General features: G+C 54.1%; 8 protein-coding genes across 8 annotated transcripts; 4 read left to right on the forward strand and 4 right to left on the reverse strand.

Moving 5' to 3' along the window:
- Positions 1 to 516: 516 nt before the first annotated feature.
- On the forward strand, positions 517 to 5,088 carry JN550_004704 (uncharacterized protein; the record flags this gene model as incomplete). The annotated part of the gene is made up of 1 exon (XM_049316249.1): positions 517 to 5,088. The coding sequence occupies one exon, from the start codon at positions 517 to 519 to the stop codon at positions 5,086 to 5,088; it is 4,572 nt and encodes a 1,523-aa protein (XP_049173325.1).
- Positions 5,089 to 5,432: 344 nt separating this feature from the next.
- JN550_004705 (uncharacterized protein) lies at positions 5,433 to 6,794 on the reverse strand (the record flags this gene model as incomplete). Its single annotated transcript, XM_049316250.1, has 5 exons — positions 5,433 to 5,913; positions 5,971 to 6,424; positions 6,495 to 6,531; positions 6,589 to 6,608; positions 6,671 to 6,794. The coding sequence occupies 5 exons, from the start codon at positions 6,792 to 6,794 to the stop codon at positions 5,433 to 5,435; spliced, it is 1,116 nt and encodes a 371-aa protein (XP_049173326.1).
- Positions 6,795 to 10,618: 3,824 nt separating this feature from the next.
- On the forward strand, positions 10,619 to 12,267 carry JN550_004706 (uncharacterized protein; the record flags this gene model as incomplete). Its single annotated transcript, XM_049316251.1, has 3 exons — positions 10,619 to 10,829; positions 10,897 to 11,518; positions 11,586 to 12,267. The coding sequence occupies 3 exons, from the start codon at positions 10,619 to 10,621 to the stop codon at positions 12,265 to 12,267; spliced, it is 1,515 nt and encodes a 504-aa protein (XP_049173327.1).
- Positions 12,268 to 12,511: 244 nt separating this feature from the next.
- Positions 12,512 to 13,629, reverse strand: JN550_004707 (uncharacterized protein; the record flags this gene model as incomplete). Its single annotated transcript, XM_049316252.1, has 3 exons — positions 12,512 to 12,915; positions 12,975 to 13,466; positions 13,602 to 13,629. The coding sequence occupies 3 exons, from the start codon at positions 13,627 to 13,629 to the stop codon at positions 12,512 to 12,514; spliced, it is 924 nt and encodes a 307-aa protein (XP_049173328.1).
- Positions 13,630 to 14,432: 803 nt separating this feature from the next.
- Positions 14,433 to 16,385, forward strand: JN550_004708 (uncharacterized protein; the record flags this gene model as incomplete). Its single annotated transcript, XM_049316254.1, has 1 exon — positions 14,433 to 16,385. The coding sequence occupies one exon, from the start codon at positions 14,433 to 14,435 to the stop codon at positions 16,383 to 16,385; it is 1,953 nt and encodes a 650-aa protein (XP_049173329.1).
- A 226-nt stretch (positions 16,386 to 16,611) lies between these two features.
- JN550_004709 (uncharacterized protein) lies at positions 16,612 to 17,163 on the reverse strand (the record flags this gene model as incomplete). Its single annotated transcript, XM_049316255.1, has 2 exons — positions 16,612 to 16,904; positions 16,965 to 17,163. 2 exons carry the CDS (start codon positions 17,161 to 17,163, stop codon positions 16,612 to 16,614), a joined length of 492 nt encoding a protein of 163 aa, XP_049173330.1.
- A 1,763-nt stretch (positions 17,164 to 18,926) lies between these two features.
- Positions 18,927 to 21,154, reverse strand: JN550_004710 (uncharacterized protein; the record flags this gene model as incomplete). Its single annotated transcript, XM_049316256.1, has 11 exons — positions 18,927 to 19,023; positions 19,107 to 19,196; positions 19,252 to 19,481; positions 19,547 to 19,758; positions 19,818 to 19,995; positions 20,055 to 20,204; positions 20,264 to 20,357; positions 20,411 to 20,571; positions 20,634 to 20,705; positions 20,765 to 20,904; positions 20,971 to 21,154. 11 exons carry the CDS (start codon positions 21,152 to 21,154, stop codon positions 18,927 to 18,929), a joined length of 1,608 nt encoding a protein of 535 aa, XP_049173331.1.
- Positions 21,155 to 21,851: 697 nt separating this feature from the next.
- JN550_004711 (uncharacterized protein) lies at positions 21,852 to 24,400 on the forward strand (the record flags this gene model as incomplete). Its single annotated transcript, XM_049316257.1, has 4 exons — positions 21,852 to 21,875; positions 21,932 to 22,414; positions 22,465 to 23,180; positions 23,236 to 24,400. The coding sequence occupies 4 exons, from the start codon at positions 21,852 to 21,854 to the stop codon at positions 24,398 to 24,400; spliced, it is 2,388 nt and encodes a 795-aa protein (XP_049173332.1).
- Positions 24,401 to 24,540: the final 140 nt, after the last annotated feature.

Consider the following 24,540-nt stretch of genomic DNA (forward strand, 5'->3'; position numbering starts at 1 on the left):
GGGGGGCCCCTTGGGATGGAGCTCGGGCCCTGAACCTGAGCCTGGAACCTGGCCTGGGTGCTGCTATCCGGAGCCAAGGGTCAGCGAGAAGTTCCAGCCAACGCCACGGCCTTGTGCGACAACGACGACGACGACGTCGACAACGCCCTCTGCCCCAACCCATGCCACAAGACCACCGCAGGTCCAATCTGTCGAGGCATCCCCTTCCTCTTCCTGGCGCATATCCCCCTTCGGCCTGGCTTATCAACGCGTCGACAGCTTGCCCACTCGCCGGTTCGCTTGAGATGGAGCCGGGCACCTCGAGTGCGCGAAACGTGACAACCGAACGCGACTGCGACTGCGCCTGCGCCTGCAGCCACATGACTGCAGCCGCCATCGAACCGCCGACGCCAATCCTCGAGTCCTTGTTTACTACGGCAGGCTGGTAGCCTCGGCCAAGGTACCAGGTGTCTGGTCGAGCCGGAACGTTCCATCACTGGGTGGGCTGGAGGACTGACGACTGCTACGACTTACGACATGGATACTGCTGAATATGAGACTAATGCTCTAGTTATTGTAAGTCATCCCCCTTTTGCCCTCCTGTTTCTGGTGGAAGGCCCTGGTCAAGAATCACAAGCTAACAACGGCACCTCCCATCACCAGAATAACATCGCCTCCGTTGCCTACGCACTCTACGACCCCGTCTCGCCGCCGCTGGATTTCGTCGGACCGGGCGCCCTTGAGTTGGAGGGCGCATTGAGGAAGGATGGTTACCTGGTTCACGCCGATGCCGCCCGGCGCGGTCTGTGGTGTTTCAAACTGAACCGGAAGGACATCCAGCAGGACACGCCTGCCTTCGCCAAGTCCTTGGAGAGCAATGGCTACAGTCTTGCGCTGGCCGAAGAGGGTACCTTCGAGCCCTCTAGTCTGGTCAAGAACAAGGGCTACGGTGGAAATTCCGTCAACACTCCTAGCAGCTCTTCTTCCAGTGCGTCCAATCCGTTGGACGCCGCCTTTCGCGCCCCCCAGTCGGCTGTGCTTCCCGGTACCGCTATCGACCAGGAGTCCAAGACGCTGGCCATGACAGACAACAAGACTCCAACGTCAACCACCGTCAAGGAAGCCCACGAGCACCTCGTTTCTGCCATCCTGTCAGCGCTGTCGTCGGCATTCTGCGCCAAAACCGGCGCGACCCCATTAAACTCGCGCACCCTGTTGCTACCCCAGCACCTCGAGAGCGAAAGCGGCTTTCCTGTCCCGGTGCTAGCATCCTTGCGTGTTTATCTGACGACCACCGGTGCTCTGGTTGCTCTACTAAACCTATCTCAGGTGGAAGGCCTTGTCGCTCTGTCCGAAAACACATCGCTCCCTCCCCTCGGCCTCACTGTCTTAACTGCGCCGTTGGGCCTATTTGCAACATGCCAAGCCATCGGTGATAGTGAGCATTCTTCGTCCCAGAGTGCGTTGGCACAATCACCCGACACCCAGGTTTCTCGACTTCGGCCGGAAAAGGAGACAGGCCCCTGGCGTGGTATTTGCGCAAAGCTACTGCAGGCCAGGAATCTGCATTACCCTATCAGTGGCACACAAAAGTGGCTCAGCCTGCAACGCGTTCGCAGGAAACCCGTCGAACAGAGATATGACGGAAAACGAACGCCTATGTTGAATCCATCCAGTTCGATATCCTGGCCTTCGAGCCTCTGCTTTTGCAAGGCATTCTCCAAGTTGAGTGTCAAAGGCAACCAGATAGAGCCTCCACCTACATATTCAGACGAAACTTACGACCCGCTCTCTTCGGCCAAGTCGTGGTTCTTGGGAAGTAGTGAGCGAGAGGAATTGCTCGCCAGGAAGAAGCGGGAACGAGACTCGACAACTGCCCAGGAAGCCAGCCTACCAGATGGTCAAGGACAGCATGCCAATGGCTTGTCTCCACTGGCACACCATAGGCCTAGCAATGCCGGAACCATTCCAGGAGCAATGTATCCAACACCGCCTGACGGGGTTCAGAATCCGATTGGCGTGACACCATCGATAGATGGAACCATGTCCAGTCCTGGCAACAACCCCACCACTACAGCAATGGTGGACATTGACACTACGATGAATATGCCGAGCGACGCATTCAGTGAGGGCTGGGAAAATTCAGAAAGTAAGCGAGAACGGAACGGGCAATCATTTGAGTCCGAAAATTTGTTCGGGGATCTTGGCCCGGACATGTTTGGCGACAATGATATCACCGACGCGGACTTCAGTTTCTTCGACGAGCAACCTGGCGGCATGGACTTGACACTGGATGTGGTCGATATGACCAACACAGACGGACTTCTCGATATGACCATCAACTCCTCTGGGCCGCCGAATGCCAAGATCAAACCAGAGAGTTTAGAACCTCCGCCGGCGTACGCTCCTCAGACACCCGTCTTTGCAAAGCCTGAACTCAAGCATGCACGAAGTTCCTTGACAGATCAGCCAAGGCGGCAGGCGGGACCTGATCCTGGCCCACAGCGAACTGTTGTTGCGAAACGACAGGCTAGCCCCTTCAACCCAGATACGGTATTTAAACGGATCAAGGCGTCTCTCGACCATGCGGTTCAGCAAAATTCCAAAATCAGTGTATCCCAACCTAACAGCATATTTGACAAGGTAGATTTTGGGCCAGGCCTGTCCATGGTTAATCGCAAATACCAGAATGACGGTCGTTTCAGCTTCTCGCTGGATCAATCTCAAGAGGCAAAACCATTCACATTCAACGCACCTCCGACCACAGACTACCTTCAACGGCACGGCAAGGGACGTAAGGGCCTCAAAAACCCACCAGCCACTGTTGGCGAGCTCTTTGCAAGAATGACCAACAGTCAGGGCACGTTTTCACAACACCCCAGCCCCACCAAAGTCGACGACCCATCGTCAGATGCCGATGAGGTCAGCCTTGTCTCTGATCAGGATGACTCTAGTTACGAGAGTGATGAACCAACCTCGCCTCTCAAGGCTGGCAGCTTCCGGCGAAGGCGAATGGATGAGGACGAACAGTCGTTGGCTACCTCATTCAGGGAATTCGAAGGCTTTGACGCAGCATCACCCAACGTATCAGTCGATTTCCCCAGGTTTTCGAAATCCGACGTCGATCTCTCGTTGACAAAATATTTTGCGGACCCAGAGCCTCCGACCTCACAAATATCGCTTCCAGATAATGATTTCATCATAGCTGCACAAATACTCACAGAACAAGCAAGCACAAGTACATTGGGTCTCGGAAGCGATTCTCGTCTGTCTTTACAGTCGAGCTTGGACCGGCGTCGCGAGCTGCTATCTCTGACCGGCCGGTATTTGCACGACTTGCGCTCTGTGCTCCCTACATGGTTTGGAGATGCTCCGGGATACTTGTTCCGGCCTTTCCTCGAAGTTCAGGACGTGCCTCTCCTGGGTCAACCCACGAGGATGCAGCCTCGCCTGCCCGGGGCAGATCAAGTCAGACCGAATAACCCTTTCCAGATACCACCACCGCGATTTGAGATGCGACGGTCCGACACAAAGTTGTCTGTTCTAGCTTCAGCAGTCTCTTTTTGGGAGAGCCTGGGACTGGGGGCGTCCAATGGCAGTAAAGCGATCAACGCTGTCTGTATCTTCCCTGATTATGAGGGTATCTCTGACGATATGAGTTGTTTCATGGACAAGATGCAAAGCGTCTATGAAGCTCTCCGGCTTGGCTCTTTCAGTCGTATGTCAGCCTCCCTCGACATTCCTGGTGGTCTTCTACCATATCAATTGGAAAAGCCGAGCGAAGCTTTTTACGGCACGGCGTCGATTCTTAGTACGTCACTCCTCAGTGGTTTGTCGAAGCTCAGCGAGGTCTTGTCCCATCTTACGGTCAGAGAGACGAATTTCGTGGTGTTTTTCGTCTTCTCCGCCAGCACACCCGGGCCAATAGTGGAGTCATGCTACGCATTTCACCAACTTTTCGAGAGATACAAGAAACTTCTTTCAGCTAGTAGGAAACCGGCTGAAAACGATATCGTCCTTCAGTTAATCCCGATGGATTTTGTGGCGTCATCGTGCTCGCTTGCAACCCCGTCGCCCACAGACTACATGAAGCTGGCTCTGGAAACCTATGACCGGTGTACCCAATTTGGGGGAGTCATGCCAGCGCCATCTATCATGCTTGAGCAGACGCTTCCGCGGATGATAGATTTCAAGCTTTCCACTGCACCATCCGCATCTCTTCTCCATGAGAACACTTGCATGCACGTTGCCTATGCGCAGAGCGTGGACGAGCGATGGATCACTACTGCATGGACCGACAACAGGGGTAGCCAGCAAATGACGGCTTCGTACTGTCTCGGCCGAAAAGGCAAGTCCATCTGCACGCCATTCAGTGATGTAGCCCAGGAGATTTGGGATGCCACGCGAGATATCATCAGCAACTGGAAAGTGCATTGGCGGGTCATCATCACCAAATGTGGCATAATGGACCAGTCTGAGATTGAGATTTGGGCCGATTTAGCGCGTGCTGAATCCAAAGCTCATATCACCCTCACGGTCATGACTGTCGACACAGATCCTTCGCTTCAACTAGTCCCTCCGGAGGTCAAGATACCCAGCAACGCCCCGGCCGTCTTCTACACTACTCCTGTCTCCACGCCTCAGGCATCAATGGTATCGCCTGAGCAGTCAGGTAATCCGCCGACTCCATCTTTACGAGACAATTCTACGAGCGCACCAACTCCGGGCGGCAATGAGGCCGCTCAGGATTCTGATGCTGAAGCGACTCTCACGGATGTCACCGACCAAACGTGGGGAGCAATTCTATCTCATCGCCTCAATAACTCAACATCACTGACCGAGCTTAATCCTGCCATCGTGAGCGGTTATCTCGTCAAGCGTGGCGGGGTTAGAGTGGAAGACCCACCAGCGGTCATGGAAGTGAACATTGTACATAGCGACGGCAACCCCCGCGCATATGAAACACTCCTCAGGGAGATGCTGGCCTACTTCCGGGGCCTCGGAACCCTCGCAAGGGCCCGAGGGATGTTAGATAAGGAGGTCGATGTCAGGCCTTGGCACATTGCGGCCGCCGAGAAGGGCGTTAGGACGCTATACATGCTCATGTGAGCAAGAGAAATATCCCAGTAGCCGAAGAATGTTATGTACGATTGGCTTCGGCCGTTAGCAATCGAGAAAGCACCATGTCCTTTCCGGACGAATGGTGTATGAAGTGTTGAATATTATACAAGATTTATTTAAAAAGCAGCAGCCTAGGTGTTTTCGGGTGAAAAACTAAATATATTCAAGCACTGATCCTGATTCGCTAAATCTTTTTTGTGCAAATATAATACATATGTACACCAAGTTCAATAACGAGCTCCGTTACGCCACGCAATACTGTGATGGTCTTGGTGAGCAAGACATGCTGCAAACCAGCCTGCCGTGCACACTGGCCGCAGTTTGGCGGTCCATCAGATCCGCTGGTCGTACCTCGTCTCAATGTCTGTCTTGACGCCGATCTGTCCTTGGGGAGGGATGTACAGCACCTCCTCGCTCGAGTTGTCATCCAGCCCCTTGCCGGTGACGGTGTGGCCCCTCTTGATCTCGGTGGTGCTCTGCAGCCCGAAGCGGTCGTTGCGCTCCATGCTGGCCAGCTCCATCGTCCCGGACTTGTTGCGGTTCCGGCCCGCGCCCGACTTCTGGAACCCCGTCGTCCCCGTCTTGGACTTGTTGTACGACGAGCCCAGCAGGCGCGGCGCGTACCGCGAGGCGATGGGCTTGAAGGATGGGATCGACGCCGCCAGGATGCCGATGTTGATCTCGATCACCGACCAGTACATGGCCGGCGAGATGACATACGTTGCGTCTTCGGACACTAGCATGGCCGGGATAAAGGTGATGCGGATGATGGACGAGATACAGGCACTGTGTTGACGAAAGGTGATTAATTCGCTGCGGTACATGTTTCGTTTCGCACACTCAAGGTGCCATTCAGGGGTCAAAACTTACAAGAGACCTAGACACAGAATGACAGCCAATCCGATCTTCTGCCTCCTCGGCACCTGCAGGTTGATGATCAACTTGATGGGCAGCGTGTACGTCAGGATATCAGTGAAGATGTTGACGGCGGCGTTGGCCAGGTAGAAGGCGTTGATGTTAATGCACTTGGGCTTGGGCACGAGGGTCTGGTCGTAGGCGCCGCTGATGGGCGAGCACTGGAAGATGCAGGCGAAGACGTTGCCGCCGGCCTGGCAGGCCACGACGCCGATCATGGCGATGGCCAGGCGCCGGAGCAGCCGGTCGCCCAGGCGCATGTACAGCGCCAGCACCGAGATCTTTATGAAGCCGAGCGTGGCGTTGTAGAAGATGGACGACAGCCACACGGCTTGCAGGTATGTGTTCAGATTTTCTATGCCGCGGGCCATAACGTCGGGGAAGTGGCTTCCGAGACCATGTTGGACGGCTGCAGCTGGTGTTAGTGTCTGCTTCGTTGGATATATGGCTCCAGGCTTGAGCTGGGATTCTCTACTCACCCACGATGGTGACAACCATGAAACTCCAAGACAGCAGCTGCCAGCAGTTAGAGATCGAGTTCGATCTTCAAAATTCACGTGAAGTCCAACTTACCACTGCAATGACGACGAGGACTAGAATATTGTTAGCTTGACATAATATCCTAGATGATGCTTCTGCATAATAGGAGACATACTGTCATCAGCCCCCATACGCTTCACCAGAAATAACCTCGCCCATAACCGTAACGAGATAGCAATAGCCGTGATGACACCGAAAACAATCGCAACCGCCGTAACTAGAGGCCCTTGAGATTCCATGGTGTCTGGATAAGATCAAGGGCACGATGAAATCATAACAACAACGACAACAACAGACACGCCAGGTTCGACGGAGACTGGAGTTCGTAAGTCTAGGAAATCTAGAACAGAAGAAAGAGAGTTCAGTCAAGGCCGATGGCTCCAGTATTCCAAGGTGGACTCGTTGCTCTATTCATAACCGCGCGACGACCCGGCAGGCCCAACTGGGGATATTGATTGGCAAACTAAAATCCCGAGTACGGGGGGTACATCTGCAAGGGGCCACTTGATTCTCTTCTCACCTCGGAAGCCAAGTTATAGAAGCCGGGACCGACTAGAAAGTCTGGGCATGCTCTCCACTGTCGATCATACAACAGTTGCGTTCGCTTACGAGGGGGTAATGTTACTGCTCACTGATGGGCAAACGGTTACGGCATTAGGGGAGACTGTTATGTGACAGGCAACTAACGGTTCGTAGCCAAGCCTTACACGCAACCAGATAAGATCAACGACCCCGAGTGTCCGGGTCGCTAACTGCGCCTCTCGGCCATATTCCGCCTGCATAATCTGCATGCCTTACTCACTCCTTTTTCGACAGCCTGCAGGTACGGTTGGCCACCTGACTCAGCATGCTTGCTCTGACGGAAAAAAAAAATCCTTCGACGCAAGCCTATCAACATGCAATGTACGGTATCACAAACTTCCAGATGGGTTTCTACCCATGGAATGCACGACAAGGGCGACGATGATGGGTGAATGACATCGGAAACTGAGTGTCATTAGCAATGGAACCCTGCTAAGTTATTATGGTTCTCACAAATGCCAGGTTGGCGATCGGCCAAGGGTTCTTTGGACGTGGATTCTCCCCTGTCCCTTCGCTGGTGGGTATGTCCACCCCCGCGGGTCTTCGCTGGCTGCTTGCGTGATGTGCCATCGTACCGTCGTGCCTGTATTTCTGGGTTCTGGCAATGACGGCGAAACGATGTCGTGCGAGGAGCTGCCCGCCAGTCAAGGGCCAGAGGTACGCCATGGAGACTGGACCTCATCCACTCGCGTGTCAACGGCCAGAAAAGCAATTATGCTGGTGCAACAGTGGTATTCGGTTTTCGGTCTAGAACAGACAGGCAAGGGTTGCCAGATCGGGTATCAGAAGAAGTGGCCAATGGAACCCGCCGCGCTGGACGGGGTGGGCATAGTACGTCGCAACTATGTGAGACTACAAAGCAAAGAGGTAATCACTAGGCCGATCGGCATTCAACTGCAGCCCTGATCGAACGATGGGGGTATAGCCTGACTTCCACCCGAAGGCTTCTCGGGACTTCGTACATCCATCGCTAGTAGCTGAATCTAGGCAAGCTAGAGTATAATCCGATGACGAAAATGTATGTCGCGTGTGGGGGGCACGAGTCAACTTGTGACCTCTTCTTCTACTAGTCTCAGCCTGCCAGTTAGAGCGTTTCAGTAGCCACGATTCAGGTTTAGTACCAGAAGTCCGGTTCAAGGGAGAACCTTGGGAGAGATATTCTCTCGACGCTAGGCATAGCAAGGCTTGATACGACATTGTGTGAATCAAGGGGAAACCTTCGTTATCCTCATGCCCATGTTGCACGTGTCAAGAGTGCGAAAGCCGAGAAAAGGGAAGACGAATGGCCATCCATCGTTGGTTGTAATGTTCCCCCTCGACTCATCTCGGTGCATGGTTTACATGCAACTTCGATGCAACTTCGAAGAAGCTGCCGAACCAATCTTTCGCAGACCTGCGCCACCAAGACGCATATGCAACACCGTCGCAGCACTAAGGACCGGGCCTGCCAGCATTATAGACCCCGGCCAGCCAATCAGGATTCCACCGGATTCGCGATCCGGGGGTTTGACTGGCGGAGCCGCAAGGGTCGGACGAGAGGGCGACGGGGGACGGGTCGTCAGGGTCGTCCAGAGGGCGATCTGTTCTGCCCAGCGGGCTTAGCCCGGCGGGGAGCTGTCTAGTGGGCCGGACAGGGCTTCAACGGCAATCACTGGGGCCTCTAGAATTTTGGTGGTCATGATGCTGAGTTGCACCGGGCTGACTGGAGGTAGAGGCCACATAGGATCACAAAAAGAGCCGGCACAAAGACAAAAAGATGCGGTAACCAGGAATCGAACCTGGATTTCGTCGGGACAACTCCACAACGACGTGTACTGGCCTTTATACTATTACCGCTTTCTGATGAGCTGGACCCGTCCGAAGGGCTGCGGATGGAGATTCGGCAGCTTATTATTATCTAATTACTACTCAGATTTTGGTTATCCGACGACCCAGAACGTCGTTAGTAAGCCAGTCAAAACGCGTATCTTCGGGGTACTATGGTAGGGCTCAGGGACAATGCGTCATTTTAGTCAGTGGATAGCAGAAATTGATGAGAGCCATGGGTGACCGGTACGCCTTGTGGATATCTGTCAACGAGCCTCCACTTGCAGGCAGGGCTACACACTTTATTGAACGAATATTTGCGATTCGCCCATGCCGTTCGTATACGGTGGAACTTACCCGAGCCGTGCTCCTCTGAGAGGCGTTCCGACCATTTTGTATTTCGTACGAAGGCATGCAATTCATCTTATTCAGCCCCTCTGGTGGATTCGCAAGATTGCGGGCGCCAGTTCGATAGGCAGTACGAAAATGGCAAACCCGTCGCAAGCGCGGGCAGGGCAGGTCTGTCGTCTTAGGTAATGAGCAGCGAACTAGACAACTTGGCCAGCTGGGATCTTCTATATATTCAAGGTTTCAGGGGCAGCACTGCGAAAGTCTAATACACTAGTCGCGAGATACCCGCCAAGCGCTACCAAAATTCCCCTATTTAGCGGCCCTCCAAGGTGCAACGACGTTCCTTCGCCAGCTCTAGCCTTGTACGTCAATTCCCTCTCTGAGTATACAAGATGCTCTCGTGGTTCGGTTTCAAGGTTCGAGTTCAAGACAGGGTCTGGCGAAGCTGGGCGAGTTTCGATTGCTGGAATGCCCCAGCTCGATCAAGCACACTCTGATGCTCATCGGCAATTGCGTAAGCAAGACTACGGCCCGTTCTGGCACAGTATCCCCAAGCAGCCCCGATCGCCCAGCCGAACCCCCGTTTCAGTCCCGGGCGTCCTTCCGCAATGAATTGGAGCAGTGGGGCCAAAAGGCTGGCAGTCAAGGGTAGGAGGGTATGTCCGGCCACTAAGGCCCCCGGCACCCGACCAGGAATGCGTCCCGGCCCTGGCTTGGTTCTCTAGCCTTGCAGGCTTTTGTTCACTAGCTGTTGTTGAAGCTTGCCTTCTTTGCCTGACGAAGAACTCCCCGGCTGGCTGGTTCTTGGGTGGCATGCTTGGCACCACCGCATTTCTCCTGCTGAATCTCGAATGCATCCCAGGAAGGCCCGTAGATCGTCCGAATGTGCAGGGGAAACCCCCCATAGAGACAGACAAGGACCCGCGGACGGGCTTATCGATCGTTAGCTACCCGTCACCCCATCACCCCTCTGCCCCATTTGATCCCCTCAACCCAGTATGGAAAAGAGGACCATGGCATGTTACCACGTAATGCATGGCCTGGCATTGGACGAGGGGTTTGCATGAAGGAGCTGCAGCTCTTGTTTGGTTCCTCGAAATATGATCGCCATGGCAAATCTCTCGCCCTTCCTGTCTCTCTGCTCTTGACATGTGCCTGACGAAGTCGGTGTCGCCTCTGCCTCAGTCTAGGGGTTCCTCTATTACAAGTCCCTCAGGTTTTGTCCAAATAGAGTTTCTCCTGCCAGAAGACTTACACTAGCACTACTCGTGCAGTTACATCCAACCGTTGCCGCGCCTGAGTAGAAGAGATCTGTACAGTCATCATGGCGCTGCTTAGTGTGGGCAACTTCGCCCTCCTCGGTCTGGCGTATATCGTGTACAAAGTCGTAGGCCAGATAGTGTACTACCACTTCTTCCACCCTCTGGCCAAGTTCCCGGGGCCATTCTGGGGAGGTGTTACGCGCCTCTGGCTTGCATATCACAATGCGAGTGCAGACGAGTGTGAGACTGTCAAGGCCCTCCACGAGAAGCATGGTAAGTGATGCTATTCGATGCCTTCGCCTCTGCCAGCCGAGCCCACTCATCTAACAATACTCGCCAGGACCCGTCATCCGGATCACACCCACGATGCTGCTGGTGAGCGACGCCAAGAAGCTGCCCGAGATCTACAGCCGCAACGCCAACAAGTCGAAGCACTACATCACGGGCAGCTTTGGCGAGACCGAGTCGCTCTTCAACATGCAGGACCACAAGGTGCACGCGCACTTCCGCAAGATCGCGGCCGCGCCGTACGCCTTCTCCAACATCAAGAAGATGGAGCCGCTCATTGATTCCAACATCGGCAAGTGGATCGAGAAGCTGGACACACTCTTCGCCAAGTCCGGTGAGAAGTTCGACTTCTCGCCCTGGGCCGTCTACATGGCGTACGATGTCATCTCCGAGGTTGGATTCGGCGCCCCGTTCGGCTTCGTCGAGCAGGGCAAGGACGTTGAGAATCTGATCCAGGGCTTTCACGACGGCTTGGTCCCCTTTGGTCTGATGGCACGCCTGTACCCCTTCACCAACTGGGTCAAGAGCACGTTCCTGGGCAAATACCTGGTTGCCACTCCCGAGCAGGAGTCCGGAATCGGCATCCTGATGCGCTTCCGTGACAAGCTGATCAAGCAACGCTTTGAGGATATCGAGGCAGGAAAAACCACTGGCCGAATCGACCTGCTGCAAGTGTAAGTGAAATTCATTGGAGTCTTGGATTTCGTACCGAACGCGTAACGGCACTGACACGCAAACCAGGTTCATCGAAGCCAGGGACGAGGAAGGCAAGCCCCTGGACCTGGACTACATCAAGGCCGAGATCCTGCTGGTGCTGCTGGCCGGCGCGGACACGACGGGCACGGCGTTCCAGGCGTTCATGAAGTACATCATGTCGCACCCGGACGTGTACGACAAGATGATGGCCGAGATCGACATGGCGACGCGGGCGGGCAAGCTGTCGGCGATGCCGCAGTACGAGGAGGTGCTGGCGCACTGCCCGTACTACGTGGCGTGCGTGCGCGAGGCCATGCGGCTCAACCCGTCGGCGCCCAACATCTTCCCGCGGCTGGCGCCCAAGGGCGGGCTCGAGCTCTACGGCCAGTTCGTGCCCGAGGGCATGGAGGTGACGTGCAACCCGTGGATCGTGCACCGCGACCCCAACATCTACGGCGCCGACGCCGAGCAGTTCCGCCCGGAGCGCTGGCTCGAGGACCCGGAGAAGGCCAAGGAGTACAACAAGTACTCCATGTCGTTCGGCTACGGCGCCCGCGTCTGCCTCGGCCGCGACATCGCCAACATGGAGCTGTACAAGGCCCCGCTGCAGTTCTTCCGTACTTTCCGGCCCAACATCGAGAAGTCGGGTACCTACATCTACAAGGGCGGCCTCAGCTACTTTGAGGATATGTGGATCCAGATCGACAGACGGGCTGCTGTTGTCTAAGAGGGTGTGACTAAGAGGAGCGAAACGTGTAAAGTATGGGAGTGTTCGAAGAGAGATCATGAGTGTTCCGGCAGCAATTTGAAATAAAGGTGCTCAAAATCGTAAAGGTCTATAAAACGTATCTTGCCTCCTGGTGGCATAAGGAGTTGGCGCTGCGAAAACGGTCTATCTGGTGTAGAATATCACAGAAAACATCAATCCAAACATGTCTCTCATCACATTGGCCCACCCACTCGCCAGCGCCCTAGTTGTCCAGGAAACCCGGGAAGAGGAACTCGGCCTTTTTCAAGGCCTCGGGGTTTCGACCTTCGGGCTTGGTCATAAATGATACGGCATTCTTGCTCTGGCCTTCCCAGTGCTTTGCGGTTACTAGGTCGCTGTTGTCCTGAAGGCATAGCTCGTCCAAGACAGCGCCGACTAGGCGCTTGGCGTTCTGTCCGTTGGTGTTCATGTAGTGGAAGACCATGGAGACATCGACGTCTTCGCTGGTGTGCCAGCAGTCGTAGTCGGTGGCCATGCAGATCATCTGGTAGGCCATCTCGGCCTCGCGGGCCAGCTTGGCCTCGGGGAGGGCCGACATGTTGATGACGGATCCGCCCCAGGAGCGGTAGAGGTTGGACTCGGCGCGGGTAGAGAATTGGGGACCCTCTGTAGGGACAGGATTAGCACGACGTTGCTTGTGAAGCTAAGAGAAAAATATGACTTACCCATGCAGATGACGGTTCCCTTGTCATGCAGAGTGACGCCGTCGCCCTCCATGCTGGCCGCGCATTTCTTCACGACCTCAACAATCTTGGGGTCGAAGGGGTCGCCGAAGGGAACGTGGCCGACGAGGCCGCCCTCGAAGAAGGTGAAGGGGCGGATGCCCTTGGTGCGGTCGATGATCTGGTCAGGGACGACAAAGTCCATGGGCTTGATCTCCTCCTGCAGCGAGCCGACGGCGCTGAAGGCAATCACGCAGCGTACACCGATGTGACGCAGGGCCGCTATGTTGGCGCGCGTGGGCACCTCGTGAGGCGCATACTGGTGGTGGGCGCCGTGACGGGCCAGGAAAGCGACGGGAACGCCGTTGTGCTCGAGGATCAGGATCGGGGCCGACGGCTTGCCCCAAGGGGTGTCTGGGTTCAGCTGTGCGATCGGGGTGTAGCCATCGATCTTGTAGAGGCCGGTGCCACCGATGACGGCAATGTGGACGGGGCCTGCAGAAGAAGACGGTCAGAAAGCTGGTGAGGCCCTTCAGAGATTCGCATTCTGCAGCAGCCGCGCGAAGCTATCGCGATGGCGGGGTAGTTTGGCGGGCATAAAATTTTGGAGGGGCAGATCGAGTAACTCACGGTCGAATGTCTCAGGGAGGGACGACATCCTGGCTAGTTGACTAGAGAGTGAACACTTGGGAATAAAGGACTCGAAAAACTCCACTGGCAACTCTTCTTCTCTCAGGGCACTCAAGATGAAGTCGAACCAAACTCGAAGCGCAGAATCCGTTCCCTCCGGATCACAGAGTGACACTACGTGACACGGGCAGATGTCGCGATAGGCTGCCCCACCTCTTTTTTTTCGCCAGCAGGCCAGCAGGCCACCAGACCGAAGCCGTAGCGGGCGCACGTTCTGGCTATGGACCCCTCCAACCCCCCGTACGATCTTGCTTAGCTCACGGGCTAACGTTGCTATGTAAACTCATTTACCGTCCTCGAACGGAAAGAGGACTACTCTTACACGTTGATTGATTTCGAACTCTTTCCTTTCATGAGCTCTGCCATCCATCATGGAATGAATGTCGCTTTCCCGGCGCTGGTGGCCTTCGATATTGATGATTCCCAAACTAACAGACGTCTATCTAACTTCTTCCATACGTACAACCTAATGCAGCCACGATGAGCTGCAAAGGCAGCAGAGAAGGACAATGAGGGTGCATCCTATACTCAATACCTATTAGCAAGGCATTTGCCCAGGCGGGCGGCCGCCCGCAGCTGCGGAGCTCATCCAACCAAATGGCCAACTGTGCCTAATTTCTTCTAGCGCCCAACTATCTTATCGTTATCGCCCGCCCCGCTGTAATTTTTCTGGTTCCAGCAGCGGAAAAGACGCCGCCGACTTTTTGGAAATACTTGCCCTCGCAGCCCGTACGCAGATCTGCCAGACGTAAATCATCGTCGCGCGCCGCCATGAAAGCCGAAAACGTCGGCGACGTGTCCGTGTACACTGTCGCGGGTGCTGAGACCGCCCGGCCCCTTCCAGACTGGCTGGCCCGCCGGAGGAAGCGCAGTCTGAAGAACGACGTCGAATACCAGAACCGCATAGAACTGCTCCAGGACTTCGAGTTCGAGGAGGCTAGCCAGTGCATCCGCATCTCCGACGATGGCGAGTGGCTGATGTCCACGGGCACATACAAGCCCCAGATCCACGTCCACCAGCTCTCCCACCTGTCACTATCCTTCGCCCGCCACACCACCTCGTTGAACACGACCTTCCAGATCCTGTCCACCGACTACACCAAGTCCATACATCTCCAGAGCGATCGCAAGATCGAGCTCCACACCCAAGGCGCCTGCCACTACGAGACGAGGATACCGCGCTATGGAAGAGATCTGATCTACGACCGCCACTCTGCCGAGGCGCTGATTCCCGCCGTGGGCCTCGACGCCGAAGGCAATGGCGAAGTCTTCCGTCTGAATCTCGAGGTTGGCAGGTTCATGAAGTCCTACCACGTCGACATCGGTGCCGATGAGGGAGTAGAGACCGGTCTACAGGGCAGCATTGGCGTCGGTGCAGTCCTTGTGGCAGCACAGGCCGAAAACACCCACAACTTGACGGCCTTCGGAACTTCCATTGGCACTATTGAGTTTTGGGATCCACGGTCGAAGAGTCGCGTGAGCATCATTGGAGGACAGGAGGGTGAGGTGACGGCTTTGGACTTTAACAGTTCAGGTCTGTCTCTCGCCTCCGGTACCTCGACCGGTCTCATCAAGCTCTTTGACCTCCGAAGCCCGGTGCCACTGCTCCAGAAGGACCAGGGCTTGGGCTTCCCGGTCAAGGAGCTCATGCACATGACGACTGCTTCGCAGGAAAAGAAGGTGCTCTCTGCAGACAAGCGAGTGGTCAAGATCTGGGACGAGTCGGACGGAAAGCCTTGGACCTCGGTGGAGCCGCTTGTCGACATCAACTCCGTCGCCTGGTGTAAGGATACCGGTATGTTGCTGAGTGCCAACGAAGGCAAGCAGCAGCATGCATGGTTCATCCCGGAGCTAGGCCCGGCGCCCAAGTGGGCAAGTTTCCTCGACAACATGGTCGACGAGATGGCCGAGGAGGTCCGTACCGAGACCTACGAAAACTACAAGTTCCTTACGAAGCCGGAGCTCAAAGCTCTCAGCCTGGATCATCTTGTTGGCAAGACAAGCCTGCTGCGGCCGTATATGCATGGTTACTTTGCGGCTTCCAAGCTGTACGATCAGGCTAGATTGATTGCGAACCCCTACGCCTGGGAGGACGAGCAAAACAAGCGCATCAAGGAGAAGATCGACAAGGAGCGTGAGAGCAGAATTCGTGGCAACAAGAAGGTCAAGGTCAACCAGCGGTTGGCCGACAAGCTGCTCAAGCGCCAGGAGAGAAGAATCGAGCCCGACCTCAAGGCCGGTGCCCTGGGCGATGAGCGTTTCGCCAAGATCTTCGAGGATGAGGCTTACAAGATCGATGAGACCAGTAGAGAGTTCAAGGCGCTCAACCCAAGCACAAATATCGAGCTTCTGGACAATGACGCCGAACTTCACGCTAAACTCACTGCGAAGTACTCGGATGATGAAGACGGTTCAGATGTTTCTATGGAAAGCGATGACGAGATTGTGCAGAAGCCGAAGCCGAAAGAGAAGGTAGAGATGAAGGTGTCCTCGTCGAGCCGGGGCGGTGGTCGAGAAGCGAGGGACACAGCCTTCGGATCACGAGCCCAGAAGTCCGGCCGGATCACAAAGAGCCGGGGTGCGGATGTCGTAGGGGAGCGTTCGGTAACCTTTGTACCGGAATCCAGGAAGAAGAAGTTTGAGGAGACTGTGGAACCAGCAGCCAAACCCAGACGATCTGATGCCAGGCGGAGCGCTAGCACAAATACTTTCAGAAAAATGTGATACCCGAACCATTTACAAGAACTCATATAGTCATGGCGACGTAATGATACAAAAATTTCAAAGATCCGTCTCGTCTTCCCGCTTCGCTCCCGAGAAAGAAACAATTAATCGAGACCCTAGGCCTCCATCACTGTCGACAACCCGAAAACTCCCGTTTGTTGCATCAAGTTTGGCCCCGTTCATCGATTCCAGCGGAGGGCATGCTTGGTAAGCCGTAACACCTGCATTACTTCCTCGCCCATTTGTCTCTCAGATTACGCCCTTCTGGACTATGACGGATATTCGGCTTGAATGCAAGTCCCTTTTCGACGTCCTCTGGTCTTAATCGAGGGGTGGGTGGCACATCGTCCAATCTAACGCGGCCGCGGGATGTCCTTCCCGTAGACTCCTTCACTGATCTAGGGAACTCGGATCGGCGCGGCGTCAACGCCGTGACGACCTTCTTGGCCGAACGCCGGATGCTTTCCCTGATCTTCCACTCCCGCTTCTTGGCCAGGTAGAAGAGAACCGCTGAGGCAACTGGGTGCGAGAGTCAGTAAACGCAAACGTGGGAGAAAGGTGTATATGGAGAGAACTTACTGCCGCCGACTGCCACTATAACGACAACTACGATGATGGCAACCAAAGCCCCGTGGGACAACTCCACTGCTCCCGACGTGCCGCCAGCTGCTCCAGCATCCGTGTCAACTCCGCCCCCCGAGTTCGCAGAGCCAGCACCGGCGTCCCCGCCCGTATACGGGTCTGCCGTCGCGAGAGGGAAGGCCGCCGTGCTTGTCATGGTGAATGATGCACCTGAATGTTGATCCAAAGCGTCGAGAGGTTTGAATTGCTGGTATTACTTATTGCGCTTATTGTACTACCGCTGAGGCGATATGGCAACTAGAGTAAGGTGATAAAATGGACCTAATCCAGCCGAAAGTCGTTCGGATCCAAAGGTCGAAGGAGAATAGAAAATGAAATGGCAAGTATCATGTGCCACGCAAAGCAATCACAGGGCCGCCCCCTAAGTATGTATGTATTTTGATTCCCGGCCGCAAGGAGCCCTTCGCCAACCAAGGACGTTCTGCAGGCGCCGTGATGGGGCACACACCCAAGATACTAAGGCTGAACCAAAAAGCCAGCGGTGACTGTGACTTGCACTGCACCAGCACGAGCACATCTCATCCCATCCCGCACTTTCTCTATGCCACCCATGCATAGCACACTTTGCGTGTCACCCGCGGGGCCAGTCAGCACGGCAACTGTTCCTTCCATAGCACACACATGTACAGGTACCCTTGCATTTGCATCTGTAGTTTCTTCCCCTCCCCTCTCCCATGCCTTGCATACATACTACCATGGTGAATTACACAGCAAAAAAGACGGACGTCCTGGCAGTTTCACACAACAGGTCAGCCTATGGGACCCTGCAAGGTACCGGACCCCAGCCCTTAAGATGTGCTGAGTATGGCCCCCCGGGACGGAGTTGCTGCCGTGTCATTGGCGAAGGCTGCATGCTGCGAGCGCTTAAGCTGCTGATCGTGGGCCAATGGGGCGCCTGCCGACAGGGATCGGGACTTATCTTTGGTGCCAGTTCCCCCTGGCGCCGTCACATCTTGCGCCCGCGGCTCTGATTGGCTTTTCGTCTTCCTTGTGTCTTTATTTCTGCAGCGGCTCTCGAGATGCAAGGAATGGGGGATTTTCTCAACGTGGGTGCATTGGACCTCCGATGGCATTCGATGGGAGCAGTTGGACGATGCGGCCTCGTGATTCCAGACTGGGCGTTGCAGGTGGGGCACCCCGCAATAACTACAACGCATTCCGCGCCAGTATTTACAGGAGAGTATACTAAGTTACGTAGATCTCATGGCCGGCCCTGCGCATTCATGGCAAACAAGCTCACCGTAAGCCGGGGGGCCGATATAGACTCTGTGGAGCGAGGCCGAATGCCGGCCTCGCTTCGCAATGTCTATTATAAGCCACAACGAATCTTGTCTCAAGCCGCAGGAAGAGGCCTGTCTCAGGTGCCGCGCCGCCGGGGGCTACATTGTATGCTCGCCGGTGCTTTGAAAACACGACGAGATAAGATCAAATCATACTCACTGTTTTCCCCGGATTCTAAATGCGATCAAACAACATGATGGCACCACGTCGTGTCGAGATTCCTTCCCTTGGGACACGCATACAAACAGGGTTCTTACTTGAAATAGAACGGATCGTGCTGCTGCCGGGTCGCTAAACGAAATGGCCCGCAGGTCACGTGGATATGTATAGTCCGACACGGCTCGTCTCTTCCTTTCTCCTTGTACACACAGCGGAGAAAGACTATCCCGCAGTGCAACGCTTTGGTTAAGGGTTTCTCTAAGAATAATATCCTTACGTGTAGTTGCGTCACTGTAGTTATGCCAGGCGGGTCATGAGAATGAACATGGATGACAGCGGAACACAGCAGTCTTTTATTAGGATATATCAATTATTGACGTATCTTGTACCTGTCATGCAAGAGCATCGCCTTTCCCGGGCTGAAGCGACGCGGCTCATGTAACGACCCTATTTCCATACTTAAGCCACCCCTTTCTCATTATGCATATCGTTCGCGTGGACCTGAACCTCGGTAACGTATTTGTCGAACTTGCGGAGATTAACCTTCTTTTCGAACCTGTAAAGTTGCGCAAGGGTTAGCGATTGTGCCCAGTATTCTTATTTGTGTAGTTGGTGGTGATGCTAAAAATGATGACTTACAGCTCATCGATTTCAGCTGGGGTCCGTCGTGTTACTTCGGGAAGGATGAACCAGGCCACGATGACTGCTAGTGTACCTGTTCCAGCGAAGCTATTTTCAATAGAATTAGCATTTACCAAGACGTGGAGAGCTGGGGACTATTCACAAGAAGCCAGTCTTCACACCCCAGGCTGACGCTTTGGCCGTGCCAGATACAACTCCATTAATCATTAGAGGAGTGCAAAAGCTAAACATGATAGCAATCAGGTTCGAGCCTGCCAGCGCCCATCCTGCTGTTTGCGCACGCAGTCTCTGCTGGGGGATCTCAGCAGAGTAGGCGTAGCCAATGGCAGAGGCACCCGTAGTCGAAAACGTGGCCAAGCATGCAAAGAAGACCTGGTCAGGACTAGTTAGTGATGTCCTCAGAGGGTGTGCTTCCGTGCACGTAGAGAACAACGTACCAGTAGGGAGCTGGTGGCCTGCTTCGTATAATCGAAGCAGCCAATGATCCCCAGGCACAGAACAGAGACGACCGTGACGGCATATGGATAAACGGTCAATGGACGCCGTCCAAATCGATCAGTCGTCGTCGCGGTGAGTACCATGGATATAAGCTGCACGCAGGAGAGGATTACTGTGACCAGGAAGGGATTCTGGTTCCCAGCTGCCTGAACTATGTTGTACCAGTCAGGGGCTGGCCAGACTGAGGAGCGGTGGGGATGAGGTACTTACAGAAGTAGGTTGCATAGGTATTGAACACTGCCAGACCTACGAACTGCTGCGTAACTTTCGGCCAACCGGCGATGAGGAAGCGGATGAGGTTGCGACCTTGGAATACTGCAAATGCGCCTATCTCTTTGCTTGCCTCCGCTGCTTGTCGTTCGACTGCAATGGTCGCCGTCATGACCTCCTGCACTTTTGTCAGCATATACTCGGACACCTTGCCTGACTTAGTGCGTTGCAACTGACAATCTGTTCTTCGACGTCGTATCCCTCTACGTTGCCGTTGCAGAAATGGAGCACCTGGGCAGCTTTGTCCAGCTTGCCTTTGCCTGCCAGCCACCAAGGCGACTCGGGTAGAAATACGAAAACGATCGCAATGCCTCCGATCATAGCCCACTAGAGCGCTAATTAGCCAAAGCTCTCAGTCTGTTGACCCCATGCTCTCAAGATCATACCTGGGTGTAAATGGGGACCTTGAAGTCGTAAGGGTCCACAGCCGCGAGTCTGTTGAGGGCTACAGAGGCGAAGAGCTGGCCAACCACGAACCAGCTGGACATGTCAGCAAATCACAACGACAGCCGCATAGGTTTCGAACTACTTACAAGCTGTAAGCGTTGATGAAGAATCCCTTCAGCTGAGTTGGGGAAATCTCCGACAGATATAGAGGCATGGTTGACTGAAGCATACCAACTCCCATACCAGACAAGAGCTTAGCCACCAACCAGTGATCCCAATGGCTAGCAAAAGTCTCGGCAAAGATGCTCTGAGTGCGCCGTTAGTTAGAGTTCTTGTGATTAGATGCGCGTCGCAATTGCAGTCACTTACAGCAAGGAGGATAACCCAGATAATCCAAAGTGCTGCCTTACGGCCAAGCCTATCGGTGGCATATGGAAGTAGCTGAAGGAACAGCAAGTCAGAAATGAAGGCTTTCAAGTATATAGCAGTGATTCGCATACAATTTGACCGACTGTTTGGCCTGTGGATTGAATGCCACCCCAAGCCGAGACATATGGCCCAGGGATGATGGTGGTGCCAGGTGCGGCCATCTGCTGGATGAATCCTTTGTTGGATACAATACCGCCATTGAGGTTGATCTCTGTTTTCATTGAGCATTAGCTTGACAGGCCAGCTTGGAACAAACTGGAGTATCGGATTTGCTTACGATATCCATCGAGCGATGCGGCGAACGCGGCTGCCATGGCAATGAGTCCAACCTTTCTGAAACGGCCTACACTCTGCCAGACCGAAAGATCATCACTTGCTGCTCGAAGAACAGGTGCATCATCGTGAGGGGCTTGAGATGCTGTCTGCTGTGTATTTTCATTCTCAACTGCTTCAGGCTTCATCTTGACCTAGACGCTCCAGACGCTACGTTGAACTATGTTGAACCCTGCAGATGATGGCAGTATGAGAAGCATATAGTTGAGCCAAGTCTAATATCTTTCAGTGGCGGGTTCGGCTCACTGATATATGACTGGCGTCCAGCCACACCAACTCGTATTTCAATCATCACAGAACAAGACTGCCCCGGAGATTTGGGGTAACCTCCGTGGGCTGATGCGGGGACCCCATGTTGCGCGTCTCCAAACCCTGCAGAACGCGAACCCGACAATCCGTACCAGATGAACAACTGAACGCCCAAGCGGAAGACATGTGACGAATGCGTTATCATGGGCACGGTAGTTTGTGACGCCCACTAGTCTTGGTAACTAGTTACTGATGGCTGAACTCGCTAAAAAGCTTAAGCACATTCCACCAATAGAGATAGACTTTCGCTATAACTATCAACGAAACCGAATCTTTGAACAAAACGGCTCACCCGTCGTCTGAACAGTACGCAGCTGTCTAGTGGATTCGAGCGGGGACTTTCGACGCGAAAGGCGAGCCTCAGATAGCCGACCTGCAAATCCCGGCCATGCATATAGCATACTAGGCCCAATACAAGTCGAAAGCAATCCCCCTCAAATTACGCCACGCATGCCCCTAGGTTCAAGCCAACAGCTCACCAGCCAACTAACAACGACAGCTAGGGCATTGCTCATCATGGTCTCGGCCGAAGAACAGAAGGTATTTTTCCGAAGCTCATCTCTCAACATCATTGAAACGGGATGATTGAACAATAGGCGCAGACCATCAATGAACTCCAGGCCAACTGGGTCTGGGTTCCCAACTGGATTGATTCTTCCGAGGAGAACACAGCTGGAAGAGTTGTGAGGTTCACTCGTACGATCAACCTGCCTTCCGCTTCGGACCGAGCACTGCTCCACTTCTCCGCGGATACTAGGTATAAGCTGTATATTAACGGCGTTCGGGCCGCGGTCGGGCCGGCACGAGGCCACAGCACCATATGGTATTACGACACTCTCGACATCGCGCCTTACTTGAAGGCTGGTGATAATGAGATTGAGTTCGTTGTCATCAGATATTTCGCTGCCTCACGGGCGGCGATGCCGTTCGTGAGGACTTCATTACCAGGACTTACAGTCATTGGCAATGTTGACGCTGGCGCTTCTATCGCGAGCCTCAACTCCCGTGATGGCTGGCTAGCCCAGGTCGACAACAGTATTCTATTCCCAACTGGGTTGATCGACGATGTATTTCTTCATGTCAGTATAGACGGCCATACGTCGCGGGACTTGACTAAAGGATGGGACAGATCAACGAGCGCATCACCCCTTGCGAGCCGACCGCATTCGTCACGCCTGTATCATATGGCTTCAAGACGTTGAACGGAGAACTAGCTCCATGGAGGTTACGGCCTCGCGTCATTCCTCTCCCCGAAGAAAGCCACGTCGATGTCCACACGATCCGAGCCTGTGATAGTAGCAGCAGTAGTGGCGATTGGAGCGCTTTCTTCTCCAAAGCTGTACCATTGACCCTAGTGAACGGTTCAGTGCATACTCTTGATATACAAGCAGATGTTCACTCCACCGCTTTCGTCTCCTGGAGGTTTCGCGCACACAAGAAGTCTCAAGTCAAGCTGAAGATAATGTACTCGGAAGGCTACGAGCTTGAGCCGCGAGCATACCCTTTTTTCCGAACCAAAGCCGATCGTCTACAGACAGAAAATGGCCACGTAATCGGCCCGTTTGATGAAGTTCTGCTTGACCTACCGGCTGGCCAAATAGTCAAGTACGAGCCATTCTGGTTTCGGACGTTTCGGGTTATGCGCGTGCAAGTCACTGCCGGAAACGAACCAATCGAAATGTTTTCCTTCAGCGCAAGTCAAACCAACTACCCTATTCAGCCAAAGGCAAGCTTGAAAACGCCAGGAGATTCAGATATTGAGAAGATATGGGATGTATCGATAAGAACAATGCGGAACTGCATGTTCGATGGCTATTCAGATTGTCCATTCTACGAACAGCTTCAGTAAGTAAGCCTTCAAAACCCTGAGTAAATGGTTACTAAATTTCACACCCATCAGGTACTCTGGTGACTCACGATCTGTTGGTCTGTTCCATTATCTCCTATCCGGCGACGACCGCTTGATGCGCCAGGCCATCACAAACTTTGCTGCGTCCATTACCCCGGAAGGGCTGACTCAGTCCCGTTTCCCATCACACGTACCACAGATCATTGCTGGCTTCTCCCTTTACTGGGTCTTACAAGTCTGCGACCATCATCTCTTTTTCGGCGATACTTCATACTCGCGTTCATTCCTTCCCCGCATAGACGGCGTCTTCGAATTCTTCGACTCTCACATCGATCAATTGGGTCTTGTCAGCGGGATACCCGAGGATGTATGGCAGTACGTTGACTGGGTCACTACATGGGGCGCAACGGACGACCACCCAGACAAGGGTGTACCTACTTCTGGTCGAAAATCCAACCGCCACACCTACTTCAGCATGCTGTACGCATACGTGCTGAGACATGCTGCCAAACTTGTACGCGACGTTGGTAGGCCCGGATATGCTGAGGAGTATGAAGCCCGGGCGACATCCGTCGTGGCAGCCGTACAGAAACATTGCTACGATGGGAGATTTTTTACCGACTCTACAGCAGATGTGGCAGACGAACTCTCATATTCACAACACTGCCAGGTGTTTGGCGTCTTGTGCGGTGCAGCACCAGCTGGAGATCGGACGAGACTCCTAACCGAGTCCTTTGCCGACACGCGATTTTCAAAGTGCTCGTATGTCATGAAGTTTTACGCCTTGAGAGCTTTTGCTCTCGCCGGTGACGATGCTTATGATAGCTTCTGGGCAACTGTATGGGACCCATGGCGACAGATGCTGAAGAACAACCTTTCCACGTGGGAAGAGGACGATGTTCGGCAGCGCTCAGATTGCCATGCTTGGGGCAGTGTGCCGATCTATGAATACTGCACTGAGTTACTGGGATTGCGCCCAGTCGCGCCTGGGTGGTCAAAGGTTCTCTTCAAGCCACGTCTGCAATTGATCGACGAGATTGAAGCCAAGGTAGCCATTGGCAAGGACAATGTCGCCACCGTCGAATGGTGCACTAGTTCTGATGGCAGGAAACAAGTCGTAGTAAAGTTTGAGAAACCTGTTGATGTTGTAAGCCAGATTGCCGGAGGAGGCGAAGAGGAACGCGGCTGTGTAGATTGCATAGAATTGCGGGTTTGAACATAGGCAAACGCTTGTAAGATGATAGACTGGCGAAAACTCTGAACTTTCAATAGCGGATAAAAGACAAATGTTACGTCGCTCTGCATATTGAAGTAACTGAACTATCCAATCGGCCAAGTCAGGCTGAGGATGTGCCG

Source organism: Neoarthrinium moseri (assembly GCF_022829205.1).
Source record: "Neoarthrinium moseri strain CBS 164.80 chromosome Unknown scaffold13_Wmoseri_CBS_16480, whole genome shotgun sequence".
In the NCBI taxonomy this organism is placed as follows: Eukaryota; Fungi; Ascomycota; class Sordariomycetes; order Amphisphaeriales; family Apiosporaceae; genus Neoarthrinium; species Neoarthrinium moseri.